Here is a 22,763-nt window from a genome sequence, read left to right on the forward strand (position 1 = left end):
ATTAGTGAGAAGCTAGTGCAAAGTGACATGGAAAACAGGGAAAAGAAAAACTAAATAGAGTTTTTGTTTTCCATGTTTTTTCAGCCACTTCGCCCCATCTCTTCACACTTGGCCTCTCAATTATTTCCATCTCCCATGAATTAATATTTCATGGAAAAAACTCCCCATGGTCTAACATGGCCTAAGGTTAAATTGGTCTTTCTAGAATGGTGAACATTAAGCTCCCCATACCCGGAGGGTGAAAGATAAGCAATAGAATGCATGTAGCCTAATTAGTTTTCTCTTGAACATCCAAATCCAACTTTATTTGGGTAATGAGAACTACATTTTCTTTGTGGATCAGTTATTTTCATTTTCATTTGGAAAGAACAGTTTGAGAGATGTTTTTTTTCTTTTCGCCCTCTTTTTTTTTTTTCAAAGATAGTGCCAAGACCTAAGGACTTTGTGTCTTGAAGCTTTCTTTTGCAATACGTCTTCTTCACCACTTTCAAGAAGCCACACTAATTCAAACTCTTTCAACTTCTGCTATTTATATGGGTACGTTTCTGCTTCTGAAACTGAAGAAATCCTTGGGATTTTTATCTTGATGCCTTAAGAAACAAAAACCCACATCTAGTCCATCAGATATCCACTCAACTTTCGTACTTCAAATCGATTCTTTCAACTCTTTCCACCTTGTTTTGCTCAATTTGAGACTTAAAAATTCATAGCAAGAACCTGGAACAGATGTTCAAATCATAGTTTTAAAACTCACCCACGTCACGTCACGTCACTGTGGACTGCCCCGAGTCGACTCCTGTTTCCCTTGACCGCATTTCAATTTTTGCCCTACAGTTCAATAAAAACTCTTTTGACTCTCCCGAGTTGTGACCGCGAATACTCAACCGCGTTCTTGTCCGGGTCCGTGCCGAGTAGACCCAGGATTTTTCTCCGGCCGCGTTCTCATTTTTAAACACTCTTTCAAATACATCCTTCTTTTCATGGTTATTGTTTTCACTTGCACTGATTTGCTTGTTTCTCCTCTCTGAACTATTTGGGAGGGTGTCTTTCCAATCCTATTTACATCAACTCAATTTCACATAGGAAAACCAAAACCTATCCATTATTCTTGAAATTAAGCCCAACTGGCTTGATCACTTCGTAAGGATGAAGTCAAAACAAGTGCAAGTTTTGGCACCAGCAATTGAGTGCTCTATAAAAGGATGAAGTCAAAGTTAAAGATTGTTTTGGTTCCCGGACCGCTGATTATAGGAGCCGGACCGTCCGGCCTGGCCACGGCAGCATGTCTTAAAGAAAAAGGTGTTCCATCTCTTATTCTCGAGAGAGAACAATGCATAGCTTCACTATGGAAACTTAAAACGTATGATCGTTTAAGGCTTCATCTTCCTAAGAAATTTTGTGAGCTCCCTCTAATGCCTTTCCCACCTGGATTTCCCACATACCCCACAAAAGAGCAGTTCGTAAGCTATCTAGACTCTTATGTGGAACACTTTTCGATCAAGCCCATATTTGGGGAGGAGGTCCGATGGGCCGAGTATGATCCGAGCATTGGGTTCTGGCGGGTCAGAGCTAATGAGTCCGAATTTGTTTCCCGGTGGCTTATTGTGGCCACAGGAGAGAATGCAGAGGCCATTTTGCCGGAGATTGCTGGAATTTTGGATTTTCGAGGACGGGTTTTGCATACGAGTATGTATTCAAATGGGGCTGATTTTAAAGGAGAGAAGGTTTTGGTTGTGGGGTGTGGGAATTCAGGCATGGAGATTTGCTTGGATTTATGTAATAGCTGTGCTCAAGCTTCCATAGTTGTTAGAGATAAGGTAACTTATTATTTTCTTCTTTTTGCCCTAATTATTTTATTAGTTCATGCTCTTTCTATCTTGTTTCGTGCTATGGTTCTTTATTTCTATCTGAATTAGTTTTCTTTGGCTTCCTTCTTCCTATCTAATGTTTTCACTTAAATGGCTTTCTAGCTTTGTCACCAAAGGTTGCTTTGTTACGGGAAAATCTTTCAATAATTCCTTGTGTTGGGATTTCATATTTTTTAACCTTAATAACCTCTTGCATGATGCGACTCCTTACAATTGTTTTTTGTTTTCTTTGTGTGTGCCTATAGGGAGTTCAATATGGATTTTCTCTATGTTTTATTTTCCACCTTGTTTGTTCCTGTTGATTTGTTTCCATCATGTGGGTTTTGGATTTTTCTTGTGGTATTTCTCCTCTCTTTCTCCGGAGCACATGAGTTTAACACTTTACAACCTACGATCTTCCTTTTCTATAGTTTCGGATTTTTGTTGTCGCAAACAACTAATTCCACTTTAATCTCTTCTTCCTTTCCATTCCATGATGTGGTCCTTTCTTCTCTCTTTTTTACCTGTTTTCTCTCCTTTTTCATACGGGAAGCACTTTTTATGGGAAAATATCATTTCCAATATTTCTTATTATTCATTTTCAAAACCTTATTGTTTATTATGTGGGTGATTGGGCGGATATGATGTATTTGTATCTCACACTATTCTTGTTAATATTTGCTTTTCCTTTCAATCTTTTAATTCTTTGGAGGTTCATATCTTTAACACTAATACTGGATTTTTAGTACAAAATCTCATTATGGTGTGGGTTTTCCTTTTTGTTATCTTTTGTCGTCTTGCAGTTGCATATTTTGCCTAGAGATATACTTGGAATATCAACCTTTGGTCTTTCAATGTGGTTGCTCAAATGGTTCCCTCTACAACTGGTTGATAGTTTCCTCCTCTTCTGTTCATGGTTGATTTTGGGAGATACAGGCCGATTTGGGCTCAAAAGACCAGAAATTGGACCCCTTGAACTGAAGAATACGACAGGAAAGACCCCGGTTCTAGAGAATGGGACTCTTGCCAAAATCAAGACCGGCCAAATCAAGGTATTATTCCTTTTTTTTAATGGCATTGAGTGATGAATGATCTGTTAAAGTATAAAAGATAAAATAACGCCTTTCTCCAACAGCTTCTGGAGAAGTTGGAAAGTTATCATGGTATCAGAGGCAAAGTTATCATGGTCTCGAGTTCAAACCTCCCGGATAGCAAAAATCCACATGTGATGGTCAGCCCAAAGTGGGACAACATGTGCCACGTGTTTGCCAAGTGGGCCACACGTGCGGAGGAGTGTTAAAGTATAAAAGATAAAATAACGCCTTTCTCCAACAGCTTAAGCTATTGGAGAAGTTGGTAAGTTATCATGATCAAGGTATTTATCTTTGTTAGTTTTGTTCCATTACTTGGTGTAGAAGAATAAGACGGGCAAAAAACGAACAGATTATATGCAAAGTAATGAAAAGATAATAAAGATGCAAACAGAAACACAAATACAGCAGGTACGTCGTTTGACAACATTGCCTATTTATTGGGAGAGAACACATCTTCTATTATGAACAGTAAGTGTAAGAGATTACAAAGGCATTAAATATTTAACCTGATCCTTATATGTTGCTTGCTCATGACTCATGAAGATCAAACCCAAAAGTGCACCTGACTTCTAAGTGAACCTCCTTCTGCTTCCCACACGCCCTTGCCTTTTTTATTTCTCTTGTCACCTCACACAAGGTATAACAATATCTTATGGAGACAGGTTGACCTAAGTTTCTATATTTCCTTACTAATCAAACTATGATACACAGAATAGAAACTCCACAGTCTGAAAACCGTCCAAGACATCTTCGTTTCCTACTAAAATTAACAAGCTCCAAAAGAGAAATCATGCTCAAACTAGGATGAGTCCTACTAATGTCTTGTGGGAAACCACGATCCTAACAATCTCTACCCTAGCTAGTTTCCTAACGACCTCAAAATTTTCAATAAGCGTCTCTAGCAATCTGTTGTCCCACAAATCACTATTGACATTCTGAAGCACCAGCTACACATAATCGAATCATCATCATCCTGACTCTATCTGATTTGATCAATATGGCCAATACACATGTGTAGCCACTCGGAGTCAACTCACCTAGTCAACTCTGGAGGGGCAACTTGATTCATTCTCCCCACTAGTAGGAACTAATCTCTTACCATTGTCTTCACCCTAGAAACTCAATTATCACATCTGTCTTTGCTTTAATTGCTAAAGTGATCCTACACACGGCCTTGCCACTTTGTGCACTCTACCTTCTAGCTGACCATCTTGATCACCCAATGCCTCTAAACCATACTCTATAAAGTCTGTCGTCCCACACAAAAAAGAAAATTCCGGAAAGACAAGCATAAACTCCATACACAGTTCAATATAAACAACCTTAGATTGAGTAAAAAAACAATATGACATTGTAGATAAATTACAAAACTCCACCTCCAATAATAATATTTTGAATAAGATTTTTACCTCAGCTATTGTTCTCTGATTGGATTGTTCCAACAACTCTAAGGGCCAGCATCCATGCTGAGAAGATTTTGATTTGGATTTCTCACATTTGCAGCCCATTTTGCGTTGTGATTTGGATCCGGATCGAATCCTTGGATTTCCAAATCAGCGACTGAGAGTGAAAACAATTAGATTTCCAAATATGCTGTGGAAATAAGTAATTGGAAATCCACAGATCTGGCAGTTTCCCTCACCCTCTTTGCTCTTCAACCTCTCCCCTCCACTAGGAAGTACCCCCTTCCCTTTCTGTCTCCCTCAACATGAGCTGGCTGATCTATTCATTTTGTATTCAAAACTCAATTCCAAATCCAAATACAAAATATCAGGTATCCTAACGGGCCCTAATACTACTTTGTATAAAATAAATGAAGGGTAAAAATTGAAGCGTGAAGTAATAGAAAGATGATAAAGATGTAAACATATATGAAAGGTATACATCATTTGGAAACTGTGCCTACATCCACGGAAAAGAACTCATCTTTCACAATGAGCAACAAGCACAAGAGATTACAAAAGGATTAAACCATAATCACAATCCTTATATGCTCTATGCTCGCAAGTCGCAACCTAAGAAGATCAAACCCAAAAGCACGTCCAATCGAACCTTAGATCCCTAAGCCTTTTGTTTCTCTTCTCACCTCACACAAACTATAACAATACCTTACATTAAGATTAAGATTAGAACGTAATTAAGTCTCCATCTCTCTTCCCCTCCTGATCTACCTAACAAAGGAGAAACTCCACGGTTTAGAAGCTGTCAAAGACCCTCTTTGTTCCCTATTCAAATAAGGAAACCTCCAAAAGTGACACTTCTCTTACGGAAATGCAAGTGAAATTCCTTTTCCAAAAAAAAAATAAAAAAATGCAAGTCAAATTAGGATGGGACCCAGTAATATTTCATGAGACGAGACACAATCCCAACACTCAAGTGGCCGTTAGGCGCCTTTAGAAACAAATCCAAGTCCTAATAGTGTTTAGACTATGAGGCCTAAAACCAACCTGATCCATCTTATTGCATGCCTTCAATTCTAGATTGTACTCCTCAGGTGGTTCCTGGTATACAGCGGTTCAAAGGAAAAGAAGCAGAATTTGTAGATGGAACAGTGGAGGAATTCGACTCCATAATCCTAGCAACTGGTTACAAAAGCAATGTACCTTCATGGCTCAAGGTAAAATTCAAAAATCTTCCAACATTAAATTTATTTTTTCACATTATATTAAGGAAAAGGTAAGCATGTTTATCTGGGAAAATACAAACCTTATCGGTAGAAATATAATCAAGGATATTTCAAAAATCTGAGTTTTGAATGTTTTAGAACAAGATAATTAAATAAAAGAGAAAAGTGCTTAATTTCAATAATTTTTTTTGTTCTCACAGTTATGTGTAATATATATGCATATATGTACAATGGATGTATATTAATGAGAATTTTTTCCCTGGATATTGGTTTTTGAAAGGAGGGAGATTTCTTCAGCAAGCAAGACGGGTTTCCGAAAGTGCCATTCCCAAACAGTTGGAAGGGTGGGAAAGGACTATACACCGTAGGATTTACAAAGCGAGGGTTGTTAGGAGCTTCCATGGACGCCAAGAGAGTTGCAGAAGACATTGCATGCCAATGGAATTCTGAGACCATGCATCTGGGATTAGAGTTGTAGATTAAATGACATAATGTATTTTGAATCCATGTTTTTTTTATAACATTGTTCTAAGGGTTGGTCAGTGGTCGTGTTCCTGCTATTGTATCATCTTTCTATAGTTTTATTATCCTGGTAGGGATCTGCCTAACCCCAGCTTACCCGTAAAAAAAGAGAGAGATAACATTATGTTATTAAAACCCCTCTTCTTATGCAATATGAGATTTCAATGGCAAAGCAAAACGAAACAACAAACACAAGCAATCACACAAAAGACATAAAGATTTATGTGGTTCGGCAAAGCCTACTCCACGGCAGAAGCGACGAGAAAAATACAGTATAAGATTCAAAGATTACACAAGAAGATCAGTTTCTCTCACCGGCCAAAACCCACTAGAAACTCTAGCACACCCTTGCCCCCCTTTTGAGCTCTCAACCCTCTTTCCAAGACCCGAATACGAAATAAGCCCTAAAAGCCCCTTTACATAAAGAGGACCATAAGTTAGTCTTATCGGGCTGAAAACACATAATCGGGCCGGACATAGCTCACACATTACCAAATAAACAGGCCTTATCCGGGTAGCACACAATATTTCAGACCTTAATCAGGTTTGAATTCAAGACACCCAACTCAACACATTAAGTATTTCACATCCAGTGTTTAGAACTCTTCGAGTCAATCTTCAACTTGACCAAGTTGATTCGATTTTAACTTCTGCGGGTTGTCCTCCAAGTCCAAGTTTTGATCTATCAAGTCAAACAAAACTCCTTTACTCATGAGTTACTGAAAAACCGACCACGTCCGTCATTGGCTCATCAATTCAGCATTTCGAACCCACTATTTTAGAACACTTTGAGTCAATATTCAACTTGACCGAGTTTACTCGGATTTATCTTGGTCGAGTTGTGTCCGAGCCCAAATTTTGTTCTATCAAATCAATCAAAACTCCTTTGACTTATGAGCTGAAAAACTGACCCCATTAATCATTGACTCACCTGGGTTGAGCCCCTTTTACCTTGGCCGAGTTATTGTCTGAGTCCGAGTTTTGAAACACTAACTTAGAAACCCCAAGGATGCTAGCTTAATTCAGCCTCCAGTACTATATATGCTAACCTCCTTGACTGGAGAATGGATTTAGTCGCTATCGGAGGACCCACATAAAACCCATTTCTTAGAAGAAATAGAGAACTCCAAAGCACGCAGATGTTTAAGATGGAGAAAGTAGAACAATTTTTTTTTGTTGGGTTCTGCAATGTCTCTTCGCACTCGCTGAGGCGGCCCACTCTGAAAAACAGTTGAGTAGTGTGGTCGCAGTTATGGGTTGAAAACCTAGTGGCAAGTGGTATGGTCCCCCAAACTTTATTTACTCACATCTCAGAAAAAGAAAGAAAAGATCCTTCCAATATCTATAAAGCTATGGAGTGGTCAATTGATTCTCCAAACGCATCACCCATATGTGTACCAAAAGCTTTCTCTAGGCTTATATTGCTTAGCAAAAGCCAATCTAGAAGTCACTGATATCTGTATCCAAAAAACAAAAAAAAAAGTCATTTATACCTACCTTTAATCAAGAGAACTGATACATCCGCCACCAAACACCCCTCCACCCACACACACACACACACACCCCCCCCCCCCCTTTTTTTTTTTTAATAACTTGGGCAGCCACCCCTGGTGTATCTATGACTGCAAAGGGGCTGATTTACTTCACGTGGGAAGGATTCAACGGGCTTGATTGCCACGTACACTGTAGTTGGCTGTCCCATGTAAAGAAAGGGGCGACTTTATCATTTCTCTTTAATCAATCTATGATATATTTAGGGAAATGATTTCAGCACAACTATGTTTTGATACATGCGCTCATGTATCTTGCCATTTAGTATTTAATTGCCACGTAAATGCTTTTTGGGAACCGTAAAAACCCTTTTAAAGCTCTTTAAATGCTGAAAGACAACAAATATGAGCGTCTTGTATCAAAAATGTTTATGTTGAAATCATTTCCCTTTATTTGAAAGTTTGGAAAGGAAAATTATTTCTAAATTTTCTTGCTTTTTTTTACACATGAAAAAAGATTACTTAAACCAAACCTATTCTTTATTTACGTAGATGGACCTTTAATTTATGATAAAATCCTCTAAGAACTTTTTTTTTCCCAAATCCACCAAACAGGTAGGCTAAATTTTGACTTTTTATGACATATTTAAAGGAAATATCCTAGTATACATTGGCAGGTGATGTGCTTCCGGGTATGCACCAACCCTGATAAACTTGCTGCAAAATACAACCTATGATTATTTTAAGCGTCGACGTGAATAGAATATAGATTCCAAGTTTTAAAAATATTAACTGCATTTATAAATTAAAGAGTGTTATTGAAAATGTTTATAATCCATGGGAAGCATACACGATAGAAATAGTAAACAAATCATAAGCCACACAATGAAGACACCAGTTGGAGTGGTTTGATGTTACGGTCCTGAGTGGGGGCCTGCCTAGGTATGAGACTGGGTGGGACCCAGCCTGGTATGGGACATGTTTAAAGGGCCTTGCCTAACGCGTTCCATCAGCTCTGGAGCTTTTATCGTATCGGTAAGGTACCTAACATTTGGTATTAGAGCAGCCACCACGTCTCATGTTCGAGTCACGGAAGGGGCGACCTGTGAAAATGGCTACCTGGAAAGGCCAGAGTGAAAGCCGTCACAGAGTGGGTCGTCGAGGACGGCGGATTCGGAAGCGTGGTGGTATGATACGGTCCTGAGTGGGGGCCCACCCAGGTATGGGACTGGGTGAGACCTAGCCTGGTATGGGACAGGTTTAAAGGGCCTTGCCTAACACGTTCCATCAGCTCTGGAGCTTTTAGCATATCGGTAAGGTACCTAACATTGACAAAGATTGCCTATATCTAGGGAAGAGAAATTAATCAACTTCTACTATGAGCAATAAGCACAAGGGATTTCATGGAGATAATCAGCAATCCCTCGACCCAATTTTACATACTCAATGCTCACAATCCAAAAGAACAGAGTACCCAACATACATGCATATATATATATATATATATATATATATATATATATATATATATATATAGAGAGAGAGAGAGAGAGAGAACGGTTCCTACACATATGTGTAGAGAGTTCTCTACACACTAGCTTAAAATACAGTGGAGGCCCACATTGTTTGGGTGATCCAAGCCATCCATTTTAAAGGCCCTCACATAGATAGGGTGTCTACAAAAAATCAGATCCATACGATTTGTGGAGGTAAAATGGATGTCTTTAAACCTTCACAAATTAGTCAATTTTTTGCCTCCACAGTTCGAATGGTTAGGATGATCCTATGGATCTGATTTTTTATGGACACCCTATCTATGTGAGGGCCTTAAAAATGAATGGTTTGGATCACCCAAATAATGTGGCCCCCACTGTATTTTAAGCTAGTGTGTAGATAACTTATCTACACATATGTGTAGGAACCGTTTTCTCATATATATATATATATATATATATATATATATATATATATATATATAGAGAGAGAGAGAGAGAGAGAGAGAGAGAGAGAGAGAGAGAGAGAGAGAGAGAGAGAGACCGCACCAAGCTTAGGTACGGTCGAGGGCCCCAAACTCATGTGAGCCCACATTGTTAGGATGATCCAAAGCATTCATTTGAAAGGCCTTTACATAGATGGGGTATGTACAAAAAATCAGCTCCATAGGATCATCCTAACCCATCCATTTGTGGAGGTCAAAATGGACAGACACCGTTTGCCACAAATCTACCCATTTTTGCCCTCAACTTTTGGAGGGGTTAGGATGATCCAATGGACCTAATTTTTTGTACACACCCTATTTATGACGGGGCCTTGCAAATGAATGGTTTTGATCAGGACAAAAAATGTGGGACCCATGTGTTTGGGCCCTCGACAACACCTAAGCTTAGGTGCGGTCGCCGCACAATATTATTCCTCATATATATATATATATATATATATATGAGAGAACGGTTCCTACACACATGTGTAGATAAGCTATCTACACACTAGCTTAAAATACAGTGGGGGCCATATTATTTGGGTGATCCAAACCATTCATTTTTAAGGCCCTCTCATAGATAGGGTGTCCACAAAAAATCAGATCCATAGGATCATCCTAACCATTCGAACTTTGGAGGCAAAAACTGAACTAATTTGTGAAGGTTTAAAGACATCCATTTTACCTCCACAAATCGTAGGGTTGGGATGATCCTATGGATCTGATTTTTTGTAGACACTCTATCTATGTGAGGGCCTTTAAAATGGATGGCTTGGATCACCCAAACAATGTGGGCCCCCACTGTATTTTAAGCTAGTGTGTAGAGAACTCTCTACACATATGTGTGTGTGTGTGTGTGTGTATATATATATATATATATATATATATATATATATATATATATATATATATATATATATATATATATAGAGAGAGAGAGAGAGAGAGAGAGAGAGAGAGAGAGAGAGAGAGAGAGAGAGAGAGAGAGAACGGTCTCTACACACATGTGTAGATAAGTTATCTATACACTAGCTTAAAATACAGTGGAAGCCCACATTGTTTGGGTGATCCAAACCATTCATTTGATTGGCCCTCACATAGATAGGGTGTCCATAAAAAATCAGCTTTATAGGATCATCCCAACCCTATGATTTGTGGAGGTAAAATGGACGTGTATAAACCTTCACAAATCTGTCCATTTTTCGCCTCCACGGTTCGAAGGGTTGGGATGATCCTATGGAGCTGATTTTTGTGGACACTCTATCTATGTGAGGGCCAATCAAATGAATGGTTTGGATCACCCAAACAATGTGGGCTTCCACTGTATTTTAAGCTAGTGTGTAGAAACCGTTTTCTCATATATATATATATATATATATATATATATATATATATATATATATAGAGAGAGAGAGAGAGAGAGAGAGAGAGAGAGAGGGGTTAACCTCATATGGCTTATATGAGGTGGCACTCACAAAACATAAGGGGCCCACATTGTTAGGATGATCCAAAGCATTCATTTGAAAGGCCCCATCATAGATAAGGTGTGTACAAAAAATCAGCTTGATTGGATCATCCTAACCCATCCAAAAGTGGAGGGCAAAATGGATAGACACTTTTTGCCCATAAATCTGCCCAATTTTGCCTCCACTTTTGGAGGGGTTAGGATGATCCAATAGAGCTGATTTTTGGTACACACCCTATCTATGATGGGGCCTTGCAAATGAATGGTTTGGATCATCCAATATAAATTCCTTGGAGAAAACTAATGTTGTGTTTGGCAACCATTATTAAAAAGGTATTCTCTAGCATTTTTTAGGTGCCGAGATAGATACAAGTAAAAATTCCAAAAATCTCGTGCTACCCTACCCGTAAATCCCGTTTCCTGATTTCCACCGTCTGTTTCCGCTAAAAAATGAAACTCTTCAGAGCAAATTAGGCCATGTTTGTTTTCGATTTTGAGAACTGATTGTTAGTCCCAAACCGATGATTGGACTCAGTTGTCAAAATCCAAAACAAATACCGCCTTAGAGTCAGCTTCCTAAGATTTTCTTTAATCCCTTTCTTCCCATTTAATCAAGCGAGAATGAGAAGCCTAGCACAACACACTAAGCAATAACGTATTCCGATTTTTGGAAGAACGAAAATTTTGGTGAGGGGATATTAATTGGTGATTGTTCAGTGTTTGGTCGGGCTGGTTTCTTCGGGAAAGGACATAGGTTGATGATGATAATGAGCCCACACATTAATATGAAGAAAATGACTGCACCACACCTTGTAGAATGTCCGTGCCAAAGAGATCAAAAGTGCTTTGTGTTGATCTTGTCACTGGAGCATATTCCTCCTCTCTGCAATTCCATCACTATCCCCTTAAACCTCCAAAGTCCGGGTTTCTAGTCAAAGACGCCTCTCAATCATTGTTCCATAGTCCTTATAGCAAACTGAGATGACCATTCTCACCCTTTTTTGTTTTTTCTTTCAAGTGATGTCATTCTGGTAAGCTTAATAAGAATCAAAGAACCCCACAAAGTATAAGCTTTTCCTTATTAAAACAGTGTTTTACACTTCAATAATGCTCAAAGATCCACTGCAACAGTAACCTGCTCCTTAGCAGGGGTGCAACTTGGGTGGGGCTCATCCTGATTTTGATTCGGGTTGGGTTGGGTTAAGGTTGGGGAAAGCCAATCTGATTTAATTTCAGGTTGGGCTAGGGTTGAGGCATTGGGCAAACCGACCTACTCTCTGTTCTCTAATTTTATCATGATTGTCAAAAAAAAAAGGCGAATATATCACTTCCCTTTTTCTTGTATTTTTTGGTTTTTGCCTTAGGCTAACTTGAACCCCACCCGACTCAACCTGACCCCTGTTTGGAAAAAAACGGGTTAATCGGTTCATGTTAGAGTTGAGAAATTTAGAGGTGAGTTCAACACAACCTGACTCTAGTTGGAAAAAAATGGGTTAATCATGTCAGGTTAGAGTTGAGAAATTTAGAGGCAGGTTGGGTTAGGGTTGACCATCATCGACCTGAGACTCGGTTTAGGGCTGACAGAATTCTACCTCGCGTTTGGGCTGGGGTTGGTCTCAACCCGACCCAACCCAGGATTTGACAAAAACTACAGCCATGATCTGCATTAGCCACATGGGTTCTCAAGAGTAGGACATACGGGAGGATTAATGGAGAGTACATCTATCAAAAAAATTGAAATCGCCATCGGTCACGTGCCTCCACCCTGCTTCTCTCATGCCACACCATAATGGCCATGTTGCCCATTTTCTTTGTGGTCCAGTGTTTGGTAATTCCTGAAAAGCTTCATCTAGGTGAGGGGATGGTTGCTGCAATAAGCACTAGCAGCGGTGTCAATGGATCCACCTATGTCATGGTCACGTTCAAATCCCTTATCGGTCTGATCTTTTTCGGAGTACTTTTTGGGTATAAATTTATGAGTTTGTCGTGATCCATTTTGAATGGGACTGAAGTCCTTTTTTTGGTAGATAAGATGAGAGGGAGAGAGAGAGAGAGATGAAAAGCAGGATGTGTAGAAAAATTCGACAGGCAAAAACGGATCAGATCACAGAGCAAAGTAAAAAGGAACAAACCACAAGATGCTCACACAGTGATTTTACATGGCTCGGCCAAGAGGCCTACATTTATAGGCAATAACAAGATTGCAACTCCTGGTGGAGACCCACGGATGAAAATGTTCATGTATAAAGTTAGAATTTTGACGACTTTCTGAGTATAATTTGAGTCTAATTCAGGATGGATCGAGTCACTTAACCTAGTAGACTGTTCATTACTTAAATAAAAAAAAGATTGAGGACGCATATTCAAGACTCTTGTTGAATGGATAAGCTATCTGAATACAGTTAAGGGATGCAAGAACAGAGAATGAATCAGAAAAAAAAGAGGGCAGCCAAATTAGAGACTATAATGAACAATAGACACGGTTCTATATATGATCATCTGAAAGTGAGGTTAAAGGAGCCATTGAGCTATCTATCTGCCTCTACAGTTGTTAGATAGATTCTGCCCAGATATGGTGAGTGCAAGGATTAAATGGTAAACATAGTCACAAAAAAACTGGTTGATTAAAAAAATAATGAAGTTGATGATCTTAGAAAAATGGCCACATCCATGATGGGAAAAGGACAGAGGTATATGTTATATGATCATCAACATATATCATTAGAATTTAGGTAGAACAGTGCCTGATGAAGACCATCCTAGCGCCCTAGTTTAATTTTTAGTGTTTTTTTGGGTGCCTTAAGTTATAGGAGGGTACCACGATCATTTCCCACCAATGTCAATTTATTTATTTGATTTACGAGGGTTCAAATAGGCCCCACATGTATTACGTGAGAAATTTGTAGCGTCCATCTCAGAAGGTATTTCGCGGATAGCCTGTTGCATGTGAGAGCAGCCACACATGCTCACTTTTCAGCAGAATTTGTCTTCATTCACAAGGTGGCTGCTCTCACATGCATCAAGCCATCCGTGAAATGCCTTCTGCAATGGATGCTAGCAAATCCCGTTACGGGAATGTGAGGTGGGAGAGTTTTAAGTCATTAGAGTATTTTAGCCCAAAACTGTTAGATCTGTTTAGGGTTTAGAACTTTTAGTTCTTTCTTTTTCTTAGATATTGTAAGCCTCGTGGCACTTTTCTTGGAAATACGATGGATTGATGAATGAATGAAAATAATATTTTCTTGTTTTCTTGCAAACCATGGATGTGAAGCTAATTTCTTAATGTGTGATGCCTAATGCCCTTTCTACAGATCCATCCTACATCAGATTCGGTATCAAAGTGAAGTATCTATCCTTCCTACGATCGTCTGCATCAGTACCTTCTCAAAGAAGTGGCATTTCTTAATTCCAGCGAGAAGAATGTGGGAGATAAATCAGTAAATGTTTCGTTCGTTGAGAGGCAACAATGTATGTTTTTTTTAAAAAAAATAATAATTAAAAACACACAAACACATACATATAGATAATAATAAAATTAAAATCTATTATAGCTAACTTATAATATACCTAGTTGCACACACACATACATATATGGGATTTGCTGGGGACAATCGCAGAAAGCATTTCACACTTGAGCTGTTGCATGTGAGAGCAGCCACCTCAGATGAATTAAATGAATAAGACAGAATCTTAGCCTGTGTAGCTGCTCTCACATGCAATAGCCCAGACATGAGATGTTCATGCCTTCTGCGATGGTCCCTAGCAAATCCCATATGTGTGTGTGTTTAGCTATAGTAGATTTTAATTTTATTTTTCCAATTATGCAAACAAATGGGTGCATGGTATGACAGAAACATCAACAATGTACCAATACAGAGTCAAAAGCATCCATACTGCAAAGAAGAACTTGAACAAAAAAAGAAACTCACAGAACTGCCTTTGGCCATGTATTGACTCAGTAACAGAGAATAATCAGTATGAAATAGGAAGAAAAAGAGAGTTCGAACTTGAATGAGAAAATCTTTAGATGTTATGTGTGTGTGTGTGTCTAGAGAGAGAGAGAGAGAGAGAGAGAGACGAAGAAAATAAAAAATACATCTCAAAATCCCACATACTCTTAGCAATCAGCACTTAGTTTTGGTGCTTTACTTTCCTCTGCCAAATTGAGAGAAGCAGAAATCTAGGAAAATAAGATCAAAACTTAGAAATATGTCAAACTATTACTACATTATCACTAAATATGGGTTAGAGTGGAGAGATCGAGCTGAATTTGGTTTTGAGAAGTTTTATATCTGTGATCTCAGTGACTTAAGCTGAACAATTGGCGGTTGTTTCCACCCGGATTCATGGATGAAGAAACGGAAATAATTACTAATCAGTTATCTGCCAAGTGAATAATACTTTGCAGCCCCAAAATTCAGGGAAAAACAACAAAAGGCATACAAACCAGAACATGTAGACTGTGTACATATGTAAAATGTGTGTATTAAAAAAAAGGAGTAAATAATATAAAAATGCTTTAAAAATTGTGCGAATAGAGCCATTAAAAAAAAAAATTGTTCAAATAGAGGAATGTGCTTAGTGTTGGTTTGAAAGAGAGGATTGTCTTGATTTCATGGGGAAAATCAGATAAGGAGATGAGATCCAAGGTTTTTTGGTTTATTCACTGCTGAAATTTAGTCCTTTATTCATTCTTTTGACCATGGTTATCCTTTTTCTTTATTCATTTGGCAAAACAAAAGTGAGCAACAGTTCTTAGGGTACTAAGAGTATTGTTGGCAATATGCTTTCCAGGAACAAGTGCACCTTGGAGGGGATATATTATTTTGTTAAGTAGATCAGTTTTAGTCTTCGGCCTAGGACATTGATTAGAACACAATATGCCACATTGTAGAGACTAATTGGATGGTTAGTCTATGGATGTAGGCTCAGGAATTTTGAATAGTCTGGACACGGGGTCACCTAATATTTCTTACTTTGTTTGTAAAACTTTTCGTTAATTCCATCAGGTCTACAAGCATTGGAGAGCCATTCATAAAACTTTAACTGTTCCCCAAATTTCTTTCTTGGTGATAGGGAGAAGATATTTGTCTACAAAAATTAATTTGTTTTGAACGAGGTTACATGAGTTTGTGGTTAGAGGGGAGGCATGGCCATAGAACATTTTAAAATGAGTAAGAATAGTGTTTTGGTCCGTTTTGTATGAAAAATTATAAAGCTCGTCCCTTTAGCTCTCTCTATCTTGAAACATTTTTTTTTTTGCAGACCCTTACTAATCAACTTTTCATCTTCTCAAACTAGACTTCCTAATTCTACTCAAACTAGAAAAAATAATCAAAAGAAGCCATAAAAACTCTCGTCCAACTCTATCCCTAAAAAATAGGAAAAAATCAACTTTTCATCTTCTCTTTAAAACTACCAAATAAAACTAAACTTCCTAAAAAAACTCCTAATAAAATTCTAACTCCTAAAAACTCTCTAACTCTCGTAATTCCAAGCTACGTCTTGGACGTCCAAATCACAATTCGTCAAACATAAAATCCTAAGTGAAACAAATTGCAAAAATTAAAAAATAAAATAAAAATTCTAGTAAACCTAAGACTTTTAAGCTCTCTAATCAACGTGGGCCTGATGCAGTGCCAACATGGCAGCCATGTCATGCCTAGGTGGTTTTGGTGGAGTTCCAAGATGCATTCCTGCAGTAATGTTGCTGGCCCATTTTGAACCTCTTTTTTGGACCTCTAAATGGAATAATTATGGAATGTAGTAAACTACAAAGTTGTAGGTCTCTTTGAGATGTTTCCAACAAGTACTTGTGCTCGAAAATTAGACAAAAGGGTAGAAAGTTATGACAGTTTTTGTGGACTGTGTCTGTGGGTTCCCAAAACAGTCAAAGTTAGTGAGTTCCAATGCAATTAATGTTATGTTAGTCCCTAAGCTAGCTAGTGGAGGAGCTTGAACGAATTTGCTTTGGTTTTTTTTTATTTAAAGAGTTAGAATCCATCTTTAGAGGGGATTTTGGATGTTGATGAACTTATGTAATTGATGGAATATCAATTGGGTTGAGCTTTGCTCCCATTTTCTTCTTCTTCTCTAAGTTGTGTTATTGATTTCTAATTTCTCTTCTTCTTCCCTCTTAAGCACCTGCATTATCTGGTATCAGAGCCAACGTTACTCTCTTGGGCTAGCTTCGATTTGATTTTCATGGCGGCACGAAGAGGTAGAGGAAGGTGTAGTAACCAAATGATGGAAGATTTGAGAGATGAAAGAGATGATGAACTTCAAGTACTTCGAAGACAAGTTGAGCAACTTACCATGCGACTTGAGCGCCAAGAGGCTCGTAGTGAGCGTGGTAGATCAAGCCATGGAGGATCTAGTGATGAATCCGATATGTATCCCTTCGCTAATCCTCGTGAAGAGGCTAGGTTGGGAAGGTTCTATCGTGATTTTAACACCGTCAAGATTGACTTGCCGGAGTTCCATGGTCGTCTACAACCCGAAGAGTTTCTTGAATGGCTTAGTACCATTGAGAAGTTCTTTGATTACAAGGAGACACCCGAAAGCCAACGTGTGAAGCTTGTGGCTACAAGGCTTCGTGGCTACGCTTCAGCATTGTGGGATAGGGTTCAAGAGATGAGAATCCGCAAAGGAAAGCGTAAGATCTCTTCTTGGGAGAAAATGAAGTCAAGGCTTAAGGAGAAATTTCTTCATTGGATTTTTTCCAAATTATCTTTTCTCAATTCAACAACCTACGCCAAGAATCAAGAGTGCGTTGGACTACACCGAAGAATTCTACAAACTCATGGCTCGTAATGATATTCAAGAGGGTGAAGATCAACTTGTGGCAATGTATGTTAATGGTTTGAAGTTTTTCATTAGTGATGAGGTGGAAATGCATCGATCATTGAACGTCAATGATGCTTATCAACTAGCCTTGAAGGTGGAGGCCAAGCTTTCTCGTCGTGGTGCTAAAAAGTATGTGGATGTTCGTAGTCTCTATCCTTCTTCTAAAGGTGAATCTTCACATGGTGGAGGTACAAAGTCAAGGTTCAAATATTTCAACAAAAATTTTACAAAATCAGCCCCTACACATCAAGTTGGAAATCAGCTCAATCGCCCCAACAATTCAAATGCTTGTTTCAAGTGTGGTCAAGTTGGCCATCGTTTCAAAGATTGTCCAAAGAGGCAAGTAGTGGCCTTCGGTGATGAAGAAAATGATGATAATTTTGTTGATGATTCAAATCAGCCCATATATGATGAGGAAGATGACATACAACATGAAGAAATTGAACTCGAAGAAGGAAAAAACTTGGTGATCCAAAGAGCACTTGCTACATCAAAGGTTGAATCCGATGATGATTGGCTCCGTTCCAATATTTTCAAGACTCAATGCAAATCTTATGACAAGGTTTGCACCATTGTGATCGATGGTGGGAGTTGGAGAACATCGTATCTCATGACATGGTGAACAAGCTCAAGCTCAAAACCGAACCACATCCAAAGCCCTATAGGATTGCATGGTTTAAGAAGGGTAATGAGGTAAAAGTTACTAAACGATGTTTAGTTTCATTTTCTATGGGTAAGAATTACCATGATCAAGTTTGGTGTGATGTTGTCCCTATGGATGTGTGTCACATACTCTTAGGAAGGCCATGGTAATATAATAGAAATGTTATCCATGATGGTCGTAAAAATACATATGCCTTTCGAATGGGAAAAGTGGAGATTGTTCTTTTGCCTAGTAAGGAGGAAAAGACACCCAAATCTTTACAAGATGAGGGTAGTAATTTTCTCATTTCATCAATGTTTGCAAGAGAAAGTGAGAGTAGTGGAGTCATTTACATGCTAGTGGCGAAAGATTTGAAAATGTCCTTCAATGTGTCTAGTGAGTTAGAACCTCTCTTGGAGGAATTTAAGGACTCCCTCATTTAAGAGACATTCAGCATCAAATTAATTTGATTCCCGGTTCTAATCTTCCCAACAAAGCTCACTACCGTATGAGTCCTAAAGAGCATGAAGAGTTGAATAGGCAAGTCATGGAGTTGTTGAAGAAGTGTTACATCAAAGAAAGCATGAGCCCTTGTACGGTGCCGGCATTACTTACTCCAAAGAAAGATGGAACATGGCGTATGTGTGTTGACAGTCGTGCTATAAATCGGATCACTATCAAATACCGGTTTCCCATTCTAAGAATTGATGATATGTTTGACATGCTTGCCGGTGCAAAGATATTTTCCAAGATTGATCTTAGAAGCGACTACCATCAAATTCGAATCAAGCCGGGTGATGAATGGAAGACCGCTTTCAAGACATGTGAAGGCTTATATGAGTGGCTTGTTATGCCATTTGGTCTCTCCAATGCTCCAAGTACCTTCATGTGGGTAATGAATCAAGTCCTTCGCCCTTTCATTGGAAAGTTTGTTGTTGTTTATTTTGATGACATTCTTATTTATAGTCATGATAAAAGTGAGCATGTAGAACATTTGAAGGTTATTCTAACCACTTTGAGAGGTGAAAAACTCTATGTAAACCTCAAAAAGTGTTCTTTCATGACAACTAGCCTAGCTTTCCTAGGCTTTGTTTTGACTTCAACATGGATTAGAGTGGATGATGAGAAGATCAAAGTTGTCCAAGAATGGTCTACTCCAAAGAGCTTGCAAGAAGTGAGGAGTTTTCATGGATTGGCCTCATTTTATCGCCGATTCATAAGAAATTTCAGCACTATATCAGCCTCCTTGACGGATTGCATGAAGAAAGATGGGTTCAGGTGGACTATGGAGGTCGAAAAGAGTTTTCAACTTATAAAGGGCAAGTTGTCTAGTGCTCCTGTGCTTGCTTTGCCGGACTTTGAGAAGATGTTCGAGGTTGATTGTGATGCCTCTCATGTGGGCATTGGCGGAGTACTTAGCCAAGAAGGTCATCCCATTGCCCTCTTTAGTGAAAAACTCAATGAAGCAAAAAAGAAGTACTCTAACTATGATGCGGAATTTTATGCCATTGTTCAAGCACTTCGGCATTGGCGATCATATCTTGTTCAAAGGAAGTTTGTTTTGAATTCCGATCATGAAGCTCTCAAGCACATCAACAATCAAAGAAGCCTAAATCGAAGACATACAAAGTGAGTTTCTTTTTTACAAGAATATACTTTTGTGTTAAAGCTTAAGAGCGGAAAGTGCAATCAAGCGGCGGATGCTCTTAGTAGAAGAGTGGCTCTTCTTAATTCCGTGAGTGTGCAACTTGAAGGGTTTGATACCATTAGAGACATGTATGCTAATGTTGAAGACTTTGGTGAAATTTGAAAGCTTTGCAAAGAAGGGAAGCATGGAGATTATCTTCTTCAAGATGATTTTCTCTTTAAGGGGAGTCGCTTCTGCATTCCAAAATGCTCCCTTAGAGAGTATGTTATAAAAGAACTACATTCAGGAGGTTTGGGAGGACATTTTGGAATAGACAAAACTATTTTGCTAGTGAAAGAAAAGTATTTTTGGCCGACCATTTACCGAGATGTAATGCGTTATGTGAAGAGGTGCAGAATATGCCAAACATGCAAGGGACAAACTCAAAACACCGGTACCTACACTTCACTTCCACTTCCTAATGCTCAATGGGAAGATGTTAGTATGAATTTTGTGGTTGGCTTGCCGAGAACTCAAAAAGGTAATGATTCCATCTTCGTAGTTGTTGATCGCTTCTCTAAAATGGCCAATTTCATTCCTTGCAAGAAGACTATGGATGCTTCCTATGTTGCTAATCTTTATTTCAATGAGGTAGTTAAGCATCATGGTGTTCCGAAGTCCATTGTTTCGGATAGGGATACTAAATTCCTTAGTCATTTTTGGAGATGCTTATGGAAAAGAATTGGTATTCTTTTGCTCTATAGTAGTGCCTATCACCCTCAAACCGATGGATATGCCGAGGTGGTGAATCGAACTTTGCGAAACTTGCTTAGGAGTTTGGCGGCAAAGAGGCCCAAGCAATGGGATATGGTGCTCCCTCAAGCGGAGTTTTCTTATAATTATGTTGTGAATCGTTTTACCGGTAAGAGCCCATTTGAAGTGATCTATGAAAAAACTCCAAAACACTATCTTGATCTTGCACCCATTCCCGATCCATCGTTGTATAATAAGAAGGCGGAAGATTTTGCTACTACCATGACAAAGATTCATGAAGAAGTGAAGAAGAATCTTGAAGAAAATACTGAGAAGTACAAGCAAGCGGCCAATACTTATCGCCGAATCAAAATCTTCAATGAAGGTGATCTTGTGTGGGTTTATTTGAAGAATGAACGATTTCCAGCTGGATCCTATAACAAGCTCAAGGAGAAGAAAATTGGTCCATGTCAAATTCTCAAGAAAATCAACGACAACGCATACAAGATTGAGCTCCCTCCAAATATCAATACTCATCCAACTTTCAATGTCAAAGACTTGCCAACTTATCATGGAGAGCTTGATGAGAACTCGTAGGCGAGTCTTTCTCACCCGGAGATAATGGTGCAGTGCCAACATGGCAACCATGTCATGCCTAGGTGGTTTTGGTGGAGTTCCAAGGTACATTCCTGTAGTAATGTTGCTAACCCATTTTTGAACCTCTTTTTTAGACCTCTAAATGGCATAATTATGGAAAGTAGTAAACTACAAAGTTGTAGGTATTTTTGAGATCTTTCCAACAAGTATTTATGCTCAAAAATTGAACAAGAGGGTAGAAAGTTATGATAGTTTTTGTGGACTGGGTCTGTGGGTTCCCAAAACAGTCAAAGTTAGTGAGTTCCAATGCAATTAATGTTATGTTAGTCCCTAAGCTAGCTAGTGGAGGAGCTTGAACGAATCTGCTTTGGTTTTTTTTTATTTAAAGAGTTAGAATTCATCTTTAGAAGAGATTTTGGATGTTGATTAACTTATGTAATTGATTGAATATCAATTGGGTTGAGCTTTGCTCCCATTTTCTTCTTCTTCTCTAAGTTGTGTTATTGATTTCTAATTTCTCTTCTTCTTCCCTCTTAAGCACCAGCATTAGGGCCGTTGATCTCGTGATATAGCAAGCTGTACCTGCATCACATATATACATTTCAAGGTAACTTGATGTTAAGATAATATTAAGATTGTTCAGGTACCATATAACTTGCGTATACCTTTGAATCATTTTTACCGACAAGTTGTATGGCAGGTCTGTCCCTTCACTCTCTTGCTCTCTATCTCTCATCTATTTCTATATCTCCATTTTTTACTCCCACGTGCGATTCTTTTTTTCCCCCTCTGTATATAAATGTGTTAATGAAGTCTTGATGAATAAGTTTACATTTAATTCCCTTCAACCAAAGAGAATGCATGTTACACTGCACTTAACAGATTGGTTGAATGGCGGTTGTGGCCACCATTGATGTTTGGTGCTTCGGTTATGACATGGTGTGAACAGTTAGGAAGAGCCGGATGCTCAAGCTACTAACTCGAAAAAAGGTAAAGAGTTTGAACGCATATATGCATTCTCATTTGCATTTGTGAATTCATCAATGTGTTTCAGCAATTTGCAATTGCGTTTCAGCAATTAGAAGTTAGTTTACCTAAATAAATTAATTCATGCTATGATGGCAAGGTCATAAGATATACGTATACACATATATGATATTTCTACCCATTTTGTTCGTCCTTTCCTGAGGCTTTGTTTCTTTCTATGTAAACCTGGCTTGAAACAAAGAAGTTCCTTTTGGCCCCATTTCTTTGGGCATACAAATTTTACACCCA

The 22,763-nt window shown here is 38.6% G+C and overlaps 1 protein-coding gene across 2 annotated transcripts; it reads left to right on the forward strand.

The window, feature by feature from the left end:
- The first annotated feature begins 241 nt into the window (after positions 1–241).
- Positions 242–6,127, forward strand: LOC143875584 (indole-3-pyruvate monooxygenase YUCCA2-like). 2 transcript variants are annotated; one of them, XR_013250148.1, is made up of 4 exons: positions 242–1,817; positions 2,651–2,899; positions 5,422–5,558; positions 5,848–5,985. XR_013250148.1 is itself a non-coding variant. In XM_077377179.1 (4 exons), exons 1-4 carry the CDS (start codon positions 1,203–1,205, stop codon positions 6,043–6,045), a joined length of 1,185 nt encoding a protein of 394 aa, XP_077233294.1. In that variant the 5' UTR covers positions 256–1,202; the 3' UTR covers positions 6,046–6,127. The 2 variants fall into 2 exon arrangements, 1 of the variants encoding a protein (XP_077233294.1); XM_077377179.1 differs by having other exon boundaries at positions 256–1,817; positions 5,436–5,558; positions 5,848–6,127.
- The last annotated feature ends 16,636 nt before the right edge of the window (positions 6,128–22,763 follow it).

Source organism: Tasmannia lanceolata, unplaced genomic scaffold (genome assembly GCF_043159265.1).
Source record: "Tasmannia lanceolata isolate RefF3 unplaced genomic scaffold, GAP_Taslan_0.1 ptg000004l, whole genome shotgun sequence".
NCBI classification, from domain to species: Eukaryota; Viridiplantae; Streptophyta; class Magnoliopsida; order Canellales; family Winteraceae; genus Tasmannia; species Tasmannia lanceolata.